General features: G+C 39.4%; 1 protein-coding gene across 2 annotated transcripts in view; it reads right to left on the bottom strand.

Annotated features, from left to right (window-relative positions):
* ZNF451 (zinc finger protein 451) overlaps positions 1 to 21,530 on the bottom strand; it is a 104,975-nt gene that overhangs the window by 27,526 nt on the left and 55,919 nt on the right. For both annotated transcript variants that reach the window (XM_044253485.1, XM_044253494.1), the window contains exons 8-10: positions 5,808 to 5,961; positions 5,177 to 5,324; positions 1,954 to 3,563 (exon numbers count right to left, since the gene is read on the bottom strand). In XM_044253485.1, the coding sequence (XP_044109420.1) occupies positions 1,954 to 3,563; positions 5,177 to 5,324; positions 5,808 to 5,961 (1,912 nt within the window). The remainder of the gene's footprint in view (positions 1 to 1,953; positions 3,564 to 5,176; positions 5,325 to 5,807; positions 5,962 to 21,530) is intronic.

Raw genomic sequence — 21,530 nt, 5'->3', positions numbered from 1 at the left:
CAACCCAGGTGTCCACTGATAAATGAATGGATAAAGAAGATATGGTATGTATGTGCATTATATGTGTATGTGTGTGTGTGTGTAAACAGAATATTACTCTGCCATAAAAAGTAATGAAATCTTGCCACTTTCAACAACATGGATGGATCTAGAGGGTATAATGCTAGAAAAACAAATACCACAGGATTCAGTCACGTGGAATTTAAGAAATAAAGGAAAAAAAGGACAACAAAAAACCATTTTCTTGGGGTGCCTGGGTGGCTCAGTTGTTAAGCGTCTGCCTCTGGCTCAGGTCATGATCCCAGAGTCCTGGGACTGAGCCCTCATTGGACCTCCTGCTCCACAGGAAACCTGCTTCTCCCTCTCCACTCCCTCTGCTTATGTTCCCTTTCTCACTATGTCTCTCTCTGTCAAATAAATAAAATCTTAAACAAAACAAAAAACCAGATTCTTAAATATAGAGAACTGGTGATTCCCAGGGGAATATACACTTAAAATTATACTTCTAAATGAAATTGGTGGATGGGGGGATGGATGAAATAGGTGAAGGGCTTAAGAGTACACTTTATTGGAGTGCTCAGTGGGTTAAGCCTCTCCTTTTGGTTCAGGTCATGATCTCAGGGTCCTGGGATCAAGTCCCACATCGGGCTCCCTACTCAGCAGGGAGCCTTCCCCCCTTTCTCTGCCTGCCTCTCTCCCTACTTGTGATCTCTGCCGGTCAAATAAATAAATCTTAAAAAAAAAAAAAAGTACACTTTATCATAGTAAGCACTACTACATAGAATTGGGGAATCATTAATACTGTACACCTGAAACTAATATGTTAACTACAGTGAAATAAACATTTTTTAAAATAAAATAAAAAAAGAATTAGCCAACAACAAATGAATAAAGTCAAAATAGAAACAAAAAGAATTCACTTGATTTATCTTTTTTTTTAAAAAGATTTTATTTATTTATTTGACAGAGAGAGACAGAGATCACAAGTGTCAGAGAGGCAGAGAGAGGGAGGGGGAAGCAGGCTCCCCCTCCCAAAGCAGAGAGCCCAATGTGGGGATCATGACCAGAGTTGAAGGCAGACGCTTAACCGACTGAGCCACCCAGGCACCCCTTGATTTATCTTTTTTTTTTTTTTTTAAAGATTTTATTTATTTATTTATTTGACAGAGAGAGATACAAGTAGGCAGAGAGGCAAGCAGAGAGAGAGAGGAGGAAGCAGGCTCCCTGCTGAGCAGAAAGCCCGATATGGGTCTCGATCCCAGGACCCTGAGATCATGACCTGAGCCGAAGGCAGCGGCTTAACCCACTGAGCCACCCAGGCGCCCCTTGATTTATCTTTTTAATGAACCTAAATCTAAATGATAAGAAGAAACTAAATGCTCAGGATCACTTTCAAATCTTTCAGAAAGACTATCAATTTCCTTCATCTCTCAAAATTCCCATGCATTTTGTGAAAGAAAATGTTATCTTGAACACATATTGTTTAAATCTAATAAATACTCGGGGCACCTAGGTGGCTCAGTCAGTTAAGTGTCTGCCTTTGGGCTCAGGTCATGATCCCAGGGTCCTGGGATCAAGCTTCCATCTGGCTCCCTGCTTGGCGGGAAGCCTGCTTTTCTCCCTCTCCCACTCTCCCTGCTTGTGGTCCCTCTCCCACTGTCTCTCTGTCAAATAAATACAATTTAACCCCCCCCCCCAAAAAAAAAAAAAGCTAATATATACTCTTTGTCCCCGTAAGTTTAGTTGAATATTTAAATAAGGATATTTATCAATGTTTACGAATCACATCCATAAAAAGTGTACACACCACAGTAATTAACTGATCATCCTACCATGTTTCTTACTTCAAAACTGAATCATTATTAGCTTTCACAAAAATGATGGCTACAGTACATGTATGTTTCTCTACCAACATGTGAAATTTGCATAGACATTAGAGTTATAAAGCCATACCTATAGTCTGACAGCTTAGGTCATTCTCAGCTCCTTTCTCCATGTCTGAGTTTTTTGGATAGCTTACTGTCTGTTTCAGTTTTCTCTCTGTACGTGAGGTACTGGCAGCAAACTTGTACAGGCTTGTTTTCTCAGATCCAAAGTGAGCCACACTGGGTTTCGGTAAAAAGCAATGTTTTCTATGGAAGTGCTGCTGAGCACTCTCAGGATCATGAAATGCTTTAGTGCAGGTGCCACACTTGATCACATACTGTTGCTCCTCTTCCTCCTCACTGTTTTCTTCTCTGTGCACTTGATGGATATGAGTATTAATACCAGCTACGCTCTGTGCTGTTGCTGAACACAAGCTGCAGCGAAACCACAGTTTACCTTTATCCAACATGGTTTGGAGACATCTACTATAATCCTCCTTTCTGTTGACTTTACAGATGTAACTCTCACGGCAACCACAGGTTAACAAGTTACTGGTCTCTATTACTGGAAAATCATTCTCAGTTTTAATCGAAGTTTCAGCTTTTTCAGGCAGAAACACATAATCTATGCTGTGGTGCTCCTTATAATGACTTAAAAATGCTTCTTCCACATTAAAGATAAGATCACAAAGCCCACAAAAGTACTTAATCTTTATTTCATTGTTATGTTCATCTTGGCAATGGCGGTATAGTGTTTCTACTTTGTGAAAAGTCTTTTTGCAATGCGCACAGCTATATCTATGAAACTGGTGACTTGCTAAAGACATGCAATGCTGTTTTACACATTCTTGGGAATCAAACATATCTTCACAAATTCGGCATTGCCATTTACCCCTTGGAGGACTGTTTGCTGGAGAATGATCAATAATAGTAATAGTTGAAGAAGGATTCTTAGCAGTCACATTACTCACCATTGTTGCAGAAGATGATGGCAAAGTTTCACCTTCCACTTCATCAGTCTCGTAAAAATATCTGTGTCCATTATGAAATTCAGTCACATGTGCCATGATAGTCTCTTTTCTTGTTAACTCCTTTTTGCATGTCCGACACCAGAAAAGAAAGTTATTTAAATGTGCCCCTCCATGAATCCGGCTCATATGTAAACGGATAACCCCTGAATCTTCACACACCTTTCCACAGACCACGCACTTATAACACATTGTGTTTGCTGAGAAAACATGCTTTTCCACTGCATCTTCACTTGGGAATTGTTGATGACATTCACAAAACCAAGTTTTTACAACTGACTTTTCTTTCTGAACACAAACCGTATCTTCACGGCTTCTACCTTCTAAATTCATCTTCTTTTTTGGAACAGGGGTACAATCTTGTGAGCTTGATTCCTGAATAGACATAGTTCTTTTAAGTGATGAAAATTTTGAATGATCTAGCAATAGATGCAAGTCAGAAGAAGGTTTGTTCCCTTCACTGCTGTGGCAATAAAGTAAGACTGATTCTTCCATTGAGGTAATTACTCGGACTTTGTGCCCTGAATTCTGCTTGTGATTTCGGGTACTGGTTTCATCCATAAAGACTTGGTTGCAATTTGGACAGTAACCTCGTAATAGGAATTTTTCTGCAACTTGGGCAATGCTCTTCTCAGCTACCGCTACAGGACCAGCATTTCGACAACGAACTCTAAATCGGATAAAAAAACCCAAAAACACACTCTTTCGTAAGCACTTCTAAATACAGTAACTCTGCTTTTTATAGGAATTATAAACAATGTATACATAAAACACCAGAAGATATTTTTCAATAAAAATGCAGATAATAGGGGCGCCTGGGTGGCTCAGTGGGTTAAAGGCTCAGGTCATTATCCCAGGATTGAGCCCCGAGGCTCTCTGCTCAGCGGGGAGCCTGCTTCCTCTTCTCTCTCAGCCTGCCTCTCTGCCTACTTGTGATCTGTCAGTCAAATAAATAAATAAAATCTTAAAAAAAAAAAAAAAAGAAGAAAGGTATGTCTTTAAAAAAAAATGCAGATAATAGAATAATTTCATCTCAAAATACTTGAGTATTACCTGTATTTTGTCTGTTTCTAATCCACATACAGAATAGTAAAACTAAAATAAAAAGCTATTAAAAATTCACACAAATATTTGGAAAATGAATCTCTGACTCTTTAGACGTTAAGCAACAAATTTCTAATAAACCTATGGTTCAAAGAAGAAATTAAAAGGTAAAAATTTTTTAAATGAATGAAAATGAAAACAACTTATCAAAATCTGAGGGTAAAGCAATGCTTAGAGGCAAATTTATAACTTTAAATGTTTTTATAGAAAAAGAAAGGGGCGCCTGGATGGCTCAGTGGGTTAAGCCTTTGCCTTCGAGTTGGGTTGTGATCTCAGAGTTCTGGGATCGAGTCCTGCATCAGGCTCTCTGGTTGGCAGGGAGCCTGCTTCCTCCTCTCTCTCTCTGCCTACTTGTGATCTCTGTATGTCAAGGGAATAAATAAATCTTTTTTAAAAAATGGTATAACGGGAAAAACAGAGACCTAAAAGACATAGCACCTAAACAGAAAATATGTACAGATTTTGTTTGGATCATGATTCCAGCAAATCAAATGTAAAATGTAAAACTTCATGAGATATTAAGGGCAATTTGATAACTGGCTAGTTTTTGATGCTATTAAAAATACCAGTTTTTTAAGGTGTGGTAACAGTATTATAGGATTAAAAAAAAAGAGTCCCTACCATTTATAGTTACATATTGAAGTATTAACAGATATAATGACATGATTTACTTTGAAATAATAATTTGCAGGGGGTAACAATATAAAGGAAAAACAACTGTCATGTGTTGATTATTACTAAAGCTGGTTTTGAAAGGTACACTGGGGATTATACATTGCTTGATAATTTCCATTGTAAAGCCAATGATTATTTGGTAAATTTGGCCTTTCAAAGAAACGTAATCTTTCATATGTATATGATACCTTCCATTCTGGCTGACTTAATGCCAAGGTTCTATTTTAACCCACTCCTCCCCCAGTATACATACTACTCACGCAGCACACAGAAAACACATAGAACCATTAATTCTTTTACATTCACAGCAATATCAGCATATCCACTTTTTCCACACCTTTAACTCCTCTCATTATGCTAAACTTGACTAATTTCCAGACTAATGTACATTCTTGTTTTTAAAAAGGCAAAGAAACATGGAATAGAAAAATATCTGTTGAATCTTCCCTCTGGTAAAGATTATTGGGCAGGATTCCCTTACAGCCAGACTAAATCTATACAAACCTGAAATGGGCAGTGAGCTCCATGTGGGAACGTAGAGTCTGGTGGCAGGCCACACACTTAACTTGAAATGGGACATCTTTGCACAGAGAGATCAGAAGTTTCTTTGCAAAAGATGGAAATAATATTGGATGTGCTATTCCCTGGTCATCTGAAAGACAAAATAAACTATAACTTGCAAAGATTTGAGTAGACAGCAACCCAACCTTCCTCCCCTCTGCTTTTCTCAATATTGGCTGGCATTAGTAAAAGATTGTTATTTATATGATAAAAATCCAAGGGAAGCAATTTTCTAGCCATAAGTACAAAAGATGCTGAACTCATACTCAAAATCTGAGTCTTAAATGCAGAGTAACACCCAACTTCCCAGATATTATGGATATATAAAAACATCATCCTAAGTAAGTATTTTCTTCCCAAGTTTTTCTTCATTCCTCAAGGTAAGTAAATCTTACTATTAGTTGCAGACCAATACTGAGAATTTGTCTTGAAAAATAAAAATTAAGACCGCCTTTCACTTTCATGTTTTCAGTCTAATGTGAGGTTAAGTTTTCTCAAGAATTATCTGAGAAGTATGGTGAGTCAGCAAAGATTAAAGTAGTTCAATAACTTTCAGAAGAGAGTATTAACATACCACCCAGTTTAAAATTCTGATGGAAATGATTCTTTCCAGACATATGCTTCAAACACCCATCCTTGTTGCTAAAAAGAAGGAAGCAATTTGGACACGCGAAACACTGAATAATCTGAGGAAGAAGGCTGTTTTTATGTTCATCATCTGCAGCTTCCTAAAATACAAGGCAAAGCTGTATTATAGACAACTAAAATCAATATTCAATTTTTTAAAATCAACTTTTAAAATTTCTTATTTCTTTGGAATATTCTGTATCAGGTTTTAACATAAAAACTTTTCTTCCCTGAGTGTGAACTATGGAATTTTTATCATACATGAGGTTCCATATGTGAATTAAAAATTTTTTCCTTAAAAACAAATCTTGACCATCTTTGTGACAATAAATATACATTTACTTTCTATATGTTTTCCCTTTTTTAATATATACATCTATATTATGTTAATGGATAAATGTTTTCTTTTTCTTTCTTTTTTAAAAAAAATATTTTATTTATTTATTTGACACAGAGAGAGAGAGATCACAAGTAGGCAGAGAGGCAGGCAGAGAGAGGGGTGGGGAAGCATGCTCCTTGCCGATCAGAGAAGCCTAATGCAGGACTCAACGCCAGGACCCTGAGCCAAAGGCAGAGGCTTAACCCACTGAGCAACCCAGGCACCCCGATAAATATTTTCATATCACATACACTTCTTCAATTTTGCTTTATTCTCTCTACTCTGCAGTATAACCTATGTTTATGTATTCTTCCATAAATGTCTCCATGCTTAATAATTTACAAAAATATATAGAAATAAACATATAGGGTCTGCCATTGTTTTGCCACATGTGGTCATCTTATAGACTCTTATGCCTCTTAGTTTCTCTTATTCCACAATACCTAAGGGAAATCCCTAAAAATCAACTGGCATATCTCTAATTCATTCTTCTCAATGGTTGCAAACTACTTCAGTTACTAAGACTTAGTCAACTATTCATTTCCAGGCCTTTCTCTCCTTGCTACTATAAACAATGGTATTGTAATGATCCTTAAATACATATCGTTATTTATAGGTGTGTTTTTCTCATTATTCAGAGTGGCCCTATTGGGTTAAAAGGTTTAGTACTTGAATATTAAAGGACACCATAGGATTGTTTTTCAAAAAGGCTCTATCAATTTACATATTCCCTAGCAGTGTGTGTGAGCCTGGCATAACAGCTACTATAGATAGTTTTTTTTCATTTTTGCAGTCTGACAGATATTGTGATACTCATTGTTATTTTAGCTTTCATTTCCTACTAGTGAGTTTGAGTACTTAATTCATACAATTCTGTGGATATTCCATATTTTGTGGATTGCTTCTTCATAACCTTTTGCCTGATGTTTCAATCGTTTTTATTTTCTCCTCTTCTGGTTGACCTGTGTCTTTTCTTCATTAACAAAAGTAACTGTGCCATGCACCATTTTGCAATTATTTTTCAAACATCTATTACTTTTGTATGTGGTCATTTAAAAATTTTGATGTAGTCAATATTCGAGCCCCACATTGGGGGTAAAGTTTACTGTAATTTTTTAAAAATATTTTTAGTTTTGAGATAGAAGAACCTCTTAACTAAGTTTGGATACTTTTCTACACACTAGGCTTGAATTCATACCCCAAGATTAAGAGTCACGTGCTCTATACACTGAGCCAACCAGGTGCCCCAAGACTGAAAGTATTTTAAAATATATATTTATATGTATACATATATATGTGTATGTGTGTATGCTTGTATATAAATATAATTTAACATCTTGTTAATGGTCTTTAGAATAATCGCCTTAAAAGTTGTATTGTGTCTTCTTAAACTATCATTAACATTAGAGATATAGAAATAGTATATATGGGATGCCTGGGTGGCTCAATGGGTTAAGCGTCTCCCTTCAGCTCAGGTCATGATCACAGGGTCCTGGGATGGAGTCCTGCATTGGGGGTCCTTGCTCAGTGGGGAGCCTGCTTCTCCCTCTGCCTGCTGCTCCCCCTGTTTGTGCTCTCTCTGACAAACAAATACATCTTGAAAAAAAAATGAATAAGAAATTTACATATATATTGAATGCATGTGAAGCACCACATTAGGGTTCAAAATCTAATAATCCCATGAAGTACTATTTTCATTACTTACAAATGAGAAAACTAAAATTTAGTTTCCCTCCAATCAAGTAGTACCCTGGGAAGAGATAAAACTACCATTCAGACACAGTCTTATATGTTGGTTATAAATTCTTTGCTCTTTCCACTTCTACCTACACCATGCAGAAGATAACATTCAAGAAGATACTTTGCATTCCAATGAGAAGGTAAATGAGAGCACTAAAGGGATTTCCTAAACACAAATTTATACAAATGTCCCTTACTTGAAGAACATCAACAAAATAATTTTTAGTTCAATTATGAGTCATAAATGGATTCAATATAAAGCTTGTTTAAAGTGTTTGCTCAATAGAACAAGAACGTGATTCTACATAAAATTTAAATGAAATATACCTATTGCAAAAGTATAGCATATTACCTTGTACAAACTAGGGGAAGGAGTGGGAAGCAGAATGTCTCATAAGTTAAAGTACTCAATTCCTTTCTACCATTACATTTTTGATTACATTAAAATAAAATACACTATATACATTTGTATACATAAAATAAGTTAAACCACAATAAGATATTATTTCATACCCACTAGGATGGTTGTTTTAAAAGTCACATACTAAGTGTTGTTAAGACGTGTAGAAATTGGAACCTGTTGGGTTGGTGGCTTCGGGAATGCAGGACGAACAAAAGAAATGACCGCTGGGGCCTCCATCTTCCAGGCCCCTCCACCCCCCTTCCTTAACCCTTGACTCTCCCGCCAAAAGGATGTATGCCCAGGTTATGTCTCCATAGGTAACCCGATACCTATGCAGGAAACAGAAGTATCAGGACCACCCCCCCCATACCCTCTGATCACCAAATACCTTACCATGTATGGCTGTGAACCCATGACCTGCCTTGACCTAATAAAAGACCCCACCGACTCCCTCCCAGCGCGACTTCCCCGACTCCCCTCTCTGGAGTCGTGGAACCTTGCCTGAGAGTGCCCACCTCCACATGGCACGACTTCCCTGGCTCCCCTTCTCTTGGGCCCTGAAACTTCACCAGAGAGTGCCTTTAATAAATCTTGCCTTGCACCTACCTCGCCTGGTGTTGTGTTTACCTTGCCTGCAAAACTTTACAGAACCCACATATATTGCTGGTAAAAAAATAAAATGGTAGTGTGTTGGATAACAATTTGGCAGTTCTTCAAACAAATATAATTACCATATGATCCCAAAACCTAAGTATTCAAGGCATATGTCCACATGAAGGCCTGCGCATTTATTTTTAGCAGCATTGTTCTTTTTTTTTTAACCTCCCTCCCCTTTCTCACTGTCTCTCTCTGTCAATTAAATTAGTAAAATCTTTAAAAAAAAAAAAAAAAAGATGAACCTTGACAAAATTATGGCAAATGAAAGAATCTTCTCACAAAAGGCCACATATTCTAGAATCCCATTTATATGAAATATCCAGAAAAGGCAAAACTATAGAGTCAGATTGCCTAGGGTAGGGAGGAGGGGCTAACAAAAGGGAACAATCACTTTCAATGATAGAAAGGCCCTAGGAACAGAATGAGAGGTTATACCTATTGACCCACAAGTGACACTGGGGTACACAGGAGCTTACAATATGATCTCCACCACCTCCACACCTCCACCACCACCAAAGAGGGAGGAAAGCAGGAAGCTATCTAGTGGTCTACCCATTAAATGGCTTTAATGTCAAAATCAAATAGACGCTTGTTACGCAAAGCGTGACTTAAGAACCAGCAGCACGGGCATCAACTGTAAGCTTGTTAGGTATCTTGAATCTAAAGTCTCCTCTCAGATCTAGTATAAGAACTTATATTTTAACAAGATACCAAAGTGATTCGTGTATAAAGCATAAGCAGCACTGATTGAGACAGAAGAAAGCGGAGGGTAGCAAGGCAAAAATGCAAATTGTGATCATTTCCGGCTCTTTCACTGAAGAATGCCAGCCTTACAAAATGGAATTCATAGTTATACAATCGTTTAGTGACCTCTTCTGGCTGATTTAAGGTAGACAATTATAATTGAAAGACTCCGCATATAGACACCCCCCCCCAGCCATTGATTAACTAACTGCTTCTTGGCTTTTCTGTAATCGCTCGCCCTTCCCCTGTTAGACCCCTCCCCCAGTTAATTGTTTAACCACTCCCTTGCCTTTCTGTAACCACTTGGCTTTTAGGGGGTGATACTGGTCTCCTGTTTCAACAGGATACTTTATGCGCATAGTCACATAGGCAAGGGGGTCGCCTAGGTACGTGGGCCTAGTCACGTAGGCAGGATGCTTCTCTGCTGAGTAATAAGGTCCAACTCCCCCTCCTCACTCCCCCTCCCCACCTTTCTCTTCGCGTGCCGGGGTCCTTCAAAGCCAATCTACAAACACCGAGTATGCCTTACATTTAAACCAGCCAATAAGAACCTTGTAACTATGTTTCTGCTTCTGTACGTATGCTTTTGCTTCCCCAAACCCCATAAAAAGGCCCTGAACAAAGGGCTGGCGCGCGAGTCTTCCTAAGACTTGATCGCCCGCAGGTACCTGTGTCAACTCAATAAACCTCGTGCTGTTTGCATCTGATCAGTGGACTCGGCTTGGTTTTTGGGTCCGGGGGTCTCCTCCTGAGAAGGGGTCCATTCCGGGGTGCTTGGAGCCCCGGGGGATCTTTCATTTGGGGGCTCGTCCTGGGATACGAGACCCCCCACCCAAGGACCACCGACCCACTGTCAGGAGGTAAGCTGGCCAGCACTCTATTCGTTGTGTCTGTTCGTTGCGTCTGTGGCTGCGTCTGAACCTGTTACTTGTGAATTTGCGCATGCGTTTGGTTTGGGGTTCGATCGGATCCATTTGTATTTGGCGAGGGCCAGAAGGAGCTGACGGGCTCGGACTTCTCCCTCGCAGCCCTGGAAGACGTTCCAGAGGCGTTTGTAGTCCCGCCGGACGGGACATTTGAGTATTTGCGCATGCGTTTGGTTTGGGGTTCGATCGGATCCATTTGTATTTGGCGGGGGCCAGAAGGAGCTGACGGGCTCGGACTTCTCCCTCGCAGCCCTGGAAGACGTTCCAGAGGCGTTTGTAGTCCTCCCGGGCGGGACATTTGAGTCCTTCGGGACATTTGGGCCCTGGTGCAGCAGGGCATTTGGAGCTCAGCCTGTATCAGAGAGATACGTGGCCTTGGTTGGAGAGGGGGAATCCGGACCCCCAGGATCTCCGCTTGAGTTTTTGCTTTCGGTTTTGTACCGAAATCGCGCAGCGTCCTTCTTGTTAACTGTTTTGTGTGTCTTACTTATTGTCCTTGGTGTTTTCTTTGACTCTAAAATGGGGCAAACACTTACCATCCCCTTAAGTCTCACTTTAGGTCACTGGAGAGATTCTGAGTTTCTCCTAATAGATGTGGGGGTTTCTCCCTCACTCACTTCCCATGTTAATGGCTATAACTGGAACCAACGGGTTGGTCTAACTCGAGACAGAGACCATAAGGAATATTCCCAAGCAGCTGCCGAAACTCTCTTTGTTTCGGGGAAGTTTCCCTGTGTTCTCTGGCCCGACTTGGACTGCTTAACCCCTCCCCCCTTGCTGGTGGAAAAGCATGGCATCTGCTCCTCTATTGGGGCAAAGAAATGACTAAACTGATGGTTAATTGTCTGTCTCAAAGTTCTAATGGGTAATTGCTGAAGTAGCTTTCAAAGTCTTTGGTAACCTGAAAGTTTTAAAGTTTTGCTTGGATGACAAACGGAATTGAATTGTGGACATCTATATCTTAACCAAACAGGATAAAATGCTAAGTCGTTAATTACTGGATGTAGATTTGTGCTTTTGACTTCTTACTGCAAAGAAACTAAGAGTATTTAAATCTGCTGGTAAACTTGTTTTCCACTTAACTGATTCATAAATTTGCCACCTGAAAAATTCTGTTGTAACAGTTCACAAATGGCTAATAACTAAAGGTGTTTCTAAGAATACAAAGTTCTGCTTAGTGTAACTAAGACTGATGGAAATAAGGGAAACTCTGTATGTAGGAAAGTAGGAGATATGTAAGAAAGATTTAAGGAATGGGAATACATTTTGTTGAAGGTAAGGGAAGGTAATTTTGTCCTCAATAAAATGGTTGTTTGAAAGAAAATGGCTTGGGACAAAACCTGAATGCAAAGGAAAGATGTAAAAGGTTTGTGAAGGGAAATCTTCAGAAAAGGAATTTTAGATATGGTCAGGACAGACTAAAAAGGAAGAAAAAACAACCTCCAAGGTGATTTAATACTCTCCTGACCTGCCTCCACATAAATTATACTTCCAAGTAAAATATAAGAGCCATTTGGCCTTGAGAGATTAAGGAAGAAGCCCAACCTTGAGAGACTGCGAAAACACCCGGTTGCCATCCTCCATTGCCTGTAACCATAGAAATTCACTCTAATCTGTAAAGAGTAAAAAGGGAGATTGATCACCTCCCATTAGCCAGAGATACCCAAAAGGGAGGGTATCCAACCTGTTTGAATCTGAAGAGTGCCTGACTGTGTAAATCTGTCTGTACGGCTTCACTGCTTCGGCTACGGAGTCTGAGTGGGCTGCACCCTGAGTCTCCCAGGGCGTCATATGGCAGAACGGTCATCTACTCCACAGAGTAGCCTGGTCTAGGGTTTATTCGGACAGGCCTTAGCTAAAACGCTCCTAAGTTCCTGTGGGGAATGCGAGCAGGACAGCAGGGGAAAGATCCCCCTCCCTTGTCTGCGACATCATTCATGATGGGAGAAAAACCCAGAAAACTCCTATCTTAAGACTGCACACTTAAAAATAAAATTAAAAAGGGAAAAGACACTGGTATAAAAAAAAAAAAAAAGCTGATTTTCTTTGTTTAAAAGGACAAAGTTTTCTTAGATTAATTGATCAGATAAGAGAATGTAAATGGTTTTCTCTTTGCCAGCCCAGAAAACCCAGTCTCTATGTTTTGTTTTATCACGTGTTTAACATCCCTAATTATATTTAGGCATGTGCTTTAAAACTTTCTAAGATTTTAGCAATTGTTGACAAGATTTAAACCAATGATAAACCTTGGGTTACATTTGGGAAAATGCTATAATTATTCTAGAGATTCTATGCATTTCCTAAAGTTTTAATGTTTTGAGAGATCATCGCTTGATATTGTAATTACAGAAATGTTATGTGTCACAAAAATAACCTGATTTCCTTGCAGCTAAATTGTAAACTCCCGTGTCTCTTCAGCTCTAACCATATACATTCCGAGTTTTTGTCATTTATAATTATTTTAATTCTTTTGTAAAATGAGTTTTATCTTCAAGGAGATTCAGACAAAGGACTTCCAGGACAAATACAGATATTTGATATACTTGAAAATCCTAAAACTGAAATGGGTAAAAATTTCCAGAACTAACTAAAGGTGCATTCACCAGAATTAGTAACATGGAACTAAATGAACTAAAAGATTATAATGTTGTGTCTCTTATTTTAGACATTGCTGGTTCTCTCTAATGTTTGCTCTTCCAGACTAGGGATACTTTTTCTTAAGTTATCTGTAACTCACAGAGATGTAAAAGTGCTCAAGGCATTCAACTTTTCTCTCTATCTAAACCCTCTGAAACCAAAAGGTCTCAATAAGTATTCTTTCTTCCATGGCAATCAGTCATTTGCATAAGTTCAATAAGAATCTGTTCTCTTTGTAACAGGACAGCATTGGAAACTGGTTATTTTACCAAGGCTTTGACTGGAATGTCATAGTTGAAAAAGACATGCATAGACTCAGATATGACCAGACAGCTTTAAGGAACTAAGGTTGACTTTATGAAACCTGGAGCCATAAAGCCCCTTGGGACTATTGGCCTGATACCTTGTTTACAGAGTTCCCAGCAGCCTCACCAGGTGAGTAAAGAATGTCACTCCTTGGTAGGTGCAGAATCTCATGAAGAGGCATATGCCCAAATCGACAGGTATTGCAGGCATGCCTGATGGCAAGTATGTGGCTTGGCTTCTGGCCTGGAGAGGCTACTAGAAGTTCAACCTAGAGATTCCTTATAAGAAGTTCCAGCAAAGCAGATTCTAAAAGATCTATATGATCACACTCAACTGTTCTTGCTGAGCTTATGTAAATAATGGGCCAAGTTTGTTAAAACTGGACTTGTTTCACAAGTGACTTAGTCCTGATTTGGCTATCTCTGTAAATGAGGGTTATCTTAGAGAGAAAAATTATATTTTAATAACACACCTTTATGGATATTAAATTCTAGATTCGATTGTCTTTAAATGTTTGTTTACCTAAGCTAAACAATTTGAGGTAAACTTCAGAGAAGTTACACAATAGCTTCTTTAATCAATCTTATTATCTTGTGGGTATATTAACAAGACCCCACGGCACATGATTAAACAACTGGAAAATGGGATTGATTCCCCTATAATTGTATAACTTAACTAACACCTTGTTTGTGGCTGGGATAATAAAATTGCCTAAAGGCCAGCCTATTGCACTCCATAGGATTAACTATGGACTTATAGAGATAATGGATGACCCCACTTTCTTTATGATTAGATCGGATGATGCATGGGGAACTCCCCTTATCTCTTGACAAGTTTTCTCACTTGCCAGTGATCCTCTGTAATCAGGATATTGTTAAGGCTGGACCACTCAAAGGTCTTCTTATTGGTTTCATCCCTTAGTCATATTTATCCTAGAGGCCACCTCTGTTGAGGTGCAATTGCAAACAGATGCTTTAGCGAAACCTAAAACAGCCCCTAACTAATGAGTTCACATCAGGTCCAGATTTTTCTTAGAATTCAAAGGCCACCAAAGAATGATGAAGGCCGACTAATTAAATATTGGGCTATACTTACAGATATGCCAGATGAATGACAGTTTACTGATGACAATAGTTTTCATAGGAAAAAAAAAAAATAAGAAAAGCTAGGTATACTGTAGTGTTCACTAGCACTTTGCAATTGCCAAAGCCTAAGAATAAACATTAACATTAACTCCAAATATGCCTTCCTGGTACTACATGCCCATGGAGCAATTTCAAAAAAAAAAAAAAGGGGATTGCTGTCAAGCCATAACTCCCCAATCAAATATGGGCCCAAGTTACAAAACCCTCCTTAACTTACTAAGGATGGTGTATATCAAATCTGGGATGCATATCTGTGGCTTACACCCACGATTGAACGGCTCAGTCAGAAGGCAGTTTTATGCTGGGAACAAAGAAATCATACGAGTGATATTTGGGCAAATAACACACGATATCTAGGATGGCTATCACTAGAAATGTGTTCCCAAGTAACAGTACTCCAGGCTACTGACTGGTTTGCTACTGACTGGGCAAGGCGACCTGGCATTAGATGGCCAGCTCCAAATGGAACCCAGTGGATATGTGAAACAAACCTGTGGCCCTGGCTTCCTCCAGGGTGGATAGGTCGCTGTACCTTAGGATTTGCCTGGATTCATGGGCGCATTACTAAAACCATTACAACTCCAGCTAGTCTCCCCAACTTAAAACAAAGATGGATGCGATCTATTTTTTTTAAATGGTATAATCACTTAGCATCCATTTTTGTTCCATCTTTGTGACTAGAGGATGTCATGTGGCATATATGTAATTCTCAAGACAGAATGTTGTGTGTACATCCCAGACTATCACAAAAATGTCACAGGATTAATAAAGGATATGAATGCCCAGATTAAAGCTCTACAAGATCCTTCTCTCTCTCTCTCAGCAATTGGTTAGCTTACTGGTTTGGAGGAGGACTGTAGCCAAATCTCCTTTTTGGGCTTCTCATTCTTATTGCCTTATTAGCCTTAATATGTTGCTTTGTTCGCTGTTTCTCTACTTGGTGCCGAGACTCCATCGCTGCAATGACTTCACCACGACAGATGATCCTTACCATGCGCAAAGATACTTTTTCACTGTCAGCACTGGATTCAGCTGCCTCCGCCTTTTGTAACTCCCCTATACATTCCTCCACTGATCAATGTTGACCTGAGTAGGTAGGGACAGCTCTACGCCCCTATTCAGCAGGAAGAAGTTACAGAAGATAAGACCTTCCACCTTCAACCACCTTAAAGATTTAAGGGTCAAAATTGTTCAGGAGGCTGGCTGAAGAGGGAGCAGGGGCTGGCGCCTTGCACCCCCCTCTCCACCCCTCCCCTTGATAATATGTGTGACATTTCACGGGCACCCCTGACTGCCCTAAAAAAAAAGAACAAATGTTTATATTGCAGAGATCACAGTCTTGTAAGGCAGGAGTCTCCCTTTGTTTGCAAATGTCCTTAAGATTTACAACAAAGAAGTTACCTTATCAATAGCCCAATTTCCAAAGACACATAACTCAGTTCCTCAAGCCCATCTGCAAGCCCTGCAGCTAGTACACCCTAACATCTGCAAGCTAGCAATGGGAACTCCAGCCAATTAGGACGTAGAAAATTACTTTGACCGCCTTCACAACCATCCCCCCTGGGGGCAACTCGGGTTAAATCCTTGGGGAAGCTATGGGGACTGAAGTCAACAAAGTATGTTAAGAACACTTATGCCCCGGGTTTCACAGACCCAGAGAGTGGACCTACTGTAGTGGGACATCCCACTTTTATAGTCGCTATTGGGGCTGCGAAACCACTGGTGACACAGCAATATCAGCTAATTCGACAGACCAGATCCCAAACTGACCTGGTACAGGACCAGAGCGAATGGATATAAGATTCTATCCATGATAAAGAAAAAGGGGGGAATGAAAGACTCCGCATATAGACACCCCCCCCAGCCATTGATTAACTAACTGCTTCTTGGCTTTTCTGTAATCGCTCGCCCTTCCCCTGTTAGACCCCTCCCCCAGTTAATTGTTTAACCACTCCCTTGCCTTTCTGTAACCACTTGGCTTTTAGGGGGTGATACTGGTCTCCTGTTTCAACAGGATACTTTATGCGCATAGTCACATAGGCAAGGGGGTCGCCTAGGTACGTGGGCCTAGTCACGTAGGCAGGATGCTTCTCTGCTGAGTAATAAGGTCCAACTCCCCCTCCTCACTCCCCCTCCCCACCTTTCTCTTCGCGTGCCGGGGTCCTTCAAAGCCAATCTACAAACACCGAGTATGCCTTACATTTAAACCAGCCAATAAGAACCTTGTAACTATGTTTCTGCTTCTGTACGTATGCTTTTGCTTCCCCAAACCCCATAAAAAGGCCCTGAACAAAGGGCTGGCGCGCGAGTCTTCCTAAGACTTGATCGCCCGCAGGTACCTGTGTCAACTCAATAAACCTCGTGCTGTTTGCATCTGATCAGTGGACTCGGCTTGGTTTTTGGGTCCGGGGGTCTCCTCCTGAGAAGGGGTCCATTCCGGGGTGCTTGGAGCCCCGGGGGATCTTTCATAATCTAATGCATACCAGTTTCCTTTAGAGTTCCTGTGATGGACTCTCCAAAGAATAAATAAGGAGAATTTAATAAGAGCTATGTTAGGTCCTAAGTGCTTTATAGAGCGGTATACTTTCTCTCATCAATCTCGCATGTAACTATAATGATTCTATTTTAGAGACGAAGACATGCAGATGTTGAGTGACTTTTAGCGTACATACAGCTAAGAAAAGTGACAGTAGAAACCAAAGCTTTTGTTCTGTTTTACCATCAACCTTCCCAGAAAGCTAAACATCATAAATTTACTTACTGGAGACAAGGTAAAACAGCACAAAATAAGTGACTCCCAGAAAAAAAAGAAACAAAATGAAATTTGGGAAAACACAAATGAAAGAATTAATTTAAAGGTTAAAATACCTATTCAGATTTACTAAAGATAAAAAGATAAATATGCTCACTAAAATGAACAAAACACTAATGACCTGGAAAAGGAAAACACACCCTGCAGACTCTTGTTTTGAAAAAGGTAGAGTATTAGTGACCACCTGAAAACACCAAAAAAAATTATCTTTTTCTTTTCTCTCCTCAAACCTTTGTCACAACAATAGAAACCCCTATCATTTCTTTTGGCTTTACTTTAAGGTCTTTATTCTAAATGCCAATACCTAGGCAAAGCCTTTTTCTCATCTCAAAGTTAAATTACTACAAAAGTCACCTAAACTGGTCACCTTTCTACACCTATGAATCCACCCTGAACGCTGCTACCATTCTAATACCACTCCATCTCTTTGGTGTCCCTAAAAAAGGGAACTAATTGATTTTAGAATTAAGAATCTTTCTAGGGGCGCCTGGGTGGCTCAGTGGATTAAAAAAAAAAAGAATCTTTCTAGCTCTAAAGGTATAAAGCATTATTTTAATCATATCACTGTCCTACAACAGTAACCTCTTGCCGATATCAAGGTTACCACTTGTGTTGGGAGTCCCCTAGACCATCCCCAGGTTTTTTAAAAAAGATTTTTAAATTATTTATTTATTTGACAGACAGAGATCACAAGTAGGCGGGGGGGGGGGGGAAGCAGGCTCCCCGCTGAGCAGAGAGCCCGATGCGATGCGGGACTCGATCCCAGGACCCTGGGATCATGACCTGAGCTGAAGGCAGAGGCCTCAACCCACTGAGCCACCCAAGCGCCCCATCCCCAGGTTTGATGACTTGCTAGGGTTCACAACACTCAGCACATAGCTGTAATCACAGCTGTGATTTATTATAGGTTTTTAGCTACCAAGATATTTAAACTGGTTTTTTTTTTTTAAGATTTTATTTATTTGACAGAGAGAGATACAGTGAGATAGGAACATGAGCAGAGGAACTGGGGGAGGGAAAGCAGGCTTCCCGCCAAGCAGGGAGCCTGATGCGAGGCTCGATCACAGGACCCTGGGATCATGACCTGAGCTGAAGGCAGACGCTTAACAACTGAGCCACCCAGGCACCCCAAAACTGGTTTTGTTTTTAGTAACAGAAAAATGGAAACAATTAATACATCTAATAGGAAACTAAATGAACTATAATATAGTCAAACAGTAGAATGTTATTGATTTAAAATGTATGCACTGATTCAACAAATATTTAAGCATTCGTGTTTACAACACACTGCTTTTCTTAAGTAAAAATTCAGACACTTCATCTTATGTAAAAATATTTATAAATGTTTTTGGTGTAGTCGTAAATCATATTGTTTTCCTAAGTTTACTTTCTGCTGCTTCATTATTAGTGTACAGAAATGCAACAGACTTCTGTACATTGATTTTGTATCCTGCTACTTTACTGAATTCATTTATCAGTTCTAGCAGCTTTTGGTAGTCTTTAGGGTTTTCTGTGTCATGTGATCTGCAAATCGTGAAAGGTTTTATTTCTTCCTTACCAATTTGGATCCTTTTTATTTATTTTTTGTTGTTGTTGCCTAATTGCTGTGGCTAGGACTTCTGGTACTATGAAGAATAAAAGTGGTCAGAGTGGACATTCTTGTCTTGCTCCTGACCTTAGGGAAAAACTCTCAGTTTTTCACTACTGAATATGATGTTAGCTGTGGGTTTCTCAAAAATGACCTTTAATTATGTTGAAGTTAAGCTCCATCTAGACCTACACTGTTAAAGGTTTTTATCATGAATGAATGTTGTACTGTCAAGTGCTTTTTCTGCAACTACTGAAATGATCATGTTTTTTATACCTTCTCTTACTGATATGTTTGTTGATTGTTTTGCAAATATTGAACCAACTGCATCAAAGACAATAAATACCTAGGAATAAACGTAGCCAAAAAGCTGAAAGACCTGTACTCTGAAAACTATAAAACACTGATGAAAGAAATTCAAGATGATATAAAGAAATGAAGACATTACTATATGCTCATGGATTGGAAGAACAAAAATTGTTAAAATTTTCTGTACTATCCAAAGCATTCTACAAAATTAATGTAATTCCTACCAGAATAACAACAGCATTTTTCACAGAACTAGAAAAAAACAATCCTAATAATTTGTATGGAACCGTAAATGACTCTGAATAGTCAAAGCACTCTTGGAAAAGAAAAGCAAAATTGGAGGTATCACAATTTCAGACTTCAAGTTATATTACAAAGGTACAGTAATCAAAACAGTGTGGTACTGGCATTAAACCAGACATACTGATCAATGGAACAGAATAGAAAATCCAAAAATAGGAGCGCCTGGGTGGCTCAGTGGGTTAAAGCCTCTGCCTTCAGCTCAGGTCATGATCCCAGGATCCTGGGATCGAGCCCCATGGGGGGGGGGTCTCTGCTTGGCAGGGAGCCTGCTTCCTCCTCTCTCTCTGCCTGCCTCTCTGCCTACTTGTGATCACTGTCTTTCAAATAAATAAATAAAATCTTAAAAAAAAAAAAAGAAAATCCAAAAATAAACCCATAATTATATGGCCTTCAACAAAGGAGAAATGAATTTCCAGTGGGAAAAAGACAGTTTATTCAACAAATGGTGTTGGGAAAACTGGATGGCTACATGCAAAAAGAACGAAACTGGACACTTTTCTTTCACCATACATACAAATAAAATCAATATGGATTAAAGACCTAAATGTGAGGGTGGCTCAGTAGGTTAAAGCCTCCGCCTCTGGGTCATGACCCCAGTGTCCTGGGATTGAGCCCCGCATCGGGCTCTCTGCTTAACAGGGAGCCTGTTCCCCCCCCCCCCGCCTCTCTGTCTACTCGTGATCTCCATCTGTCAAATACATAAATAAAAAGAAAAAAGAAAGACCTAAATGTGAGACTGAAACCATAAAAATCCTTGAAGAGAGCACAGGCAGTAATCTGACATCGGCCACAGCAACATTTTTCTAGATGTATCTCCTAAAGCAAGGGAAATAAAAACAGAAATAAACTAGTGGGACTTCATCAAAATAAAGTTTCTGCACAGCGAAAGAAACAATCAACAAAACTAAAAGGCAACCTACTAAATGGGAGAAGACATTGGCAAAGGACATATCTGATAAAGGGTTAGTATCCAAAAATATATAAAGAACGTATACAACTCAATGGCCAAAAAACCAATCATCCAATTAAAAAGTGGGCAGAAAACATAAACAGACATTTCTCCAAAGAAGACATCCAGATGATCAACAAACACATGAAAAGATGCTCAACATCACTCATCATCAAGGAAATGCAAATCAAAACTACAATGAGAGATCACCCTACATCTCTCAGAATGGCTAAAATCAAAAACAAAAGAAACAACAAGTATTGGAGAGGATGTGGAAAAAAAGGAACCCTTGAGCACTGTTCTTAGATGTGCAAACTGGTGCAGCCACTGTGAACAGCATGGAGGTTCCTCAAAAAGTTAAAAATAGAACTACCCTAACACCCAGTAACTGCACTACTGGCTATTTACCTAAAGAACAAAAACACTGATTCAAAGGGATACTGAATGCCTATATTTATAGTAGCATTATTATAAGAGCCCAAGTATCCACTGATTGATGAATAAAGAAGATGTGGAATATAATGGAATATTACTCGGCCTTCAGAAAGGATGAAATCTTGCCATTTGTAACAACATGGATGGAGCTAGAGAGTATACTGCTAAGCAAAATAAGTCAAAGAAGGACAAATACCATATGATTTCACTCATATGTGGAATTTAAGAAACAAAACAAATGAGCAAAGGGAAAAAGAGTGTGAAACCAAGAGAGACCAAACTGTTGGTTACCAGAGGGGAGGTGGTGTAGAGATGGGTGAAATAGGTGATGAGGATT

The sequence above is a fragment of the Neovison vison genome, chromosome 1 (assembly GCF_020171115.1).
Source record: "Neovison vison isolate M4711 chromosome 1, ASM_NN_V1, whole genome shotgun sequence".
Lineage (NCBI taxonomy): Eukaryota > Metazoa > Chordata > Mammalia > Carnivora > Mustelidae > Neogale > Neogale vison.
This window is presented reverse-complemented; position numbering and strand designations above follow the sequence as displayed.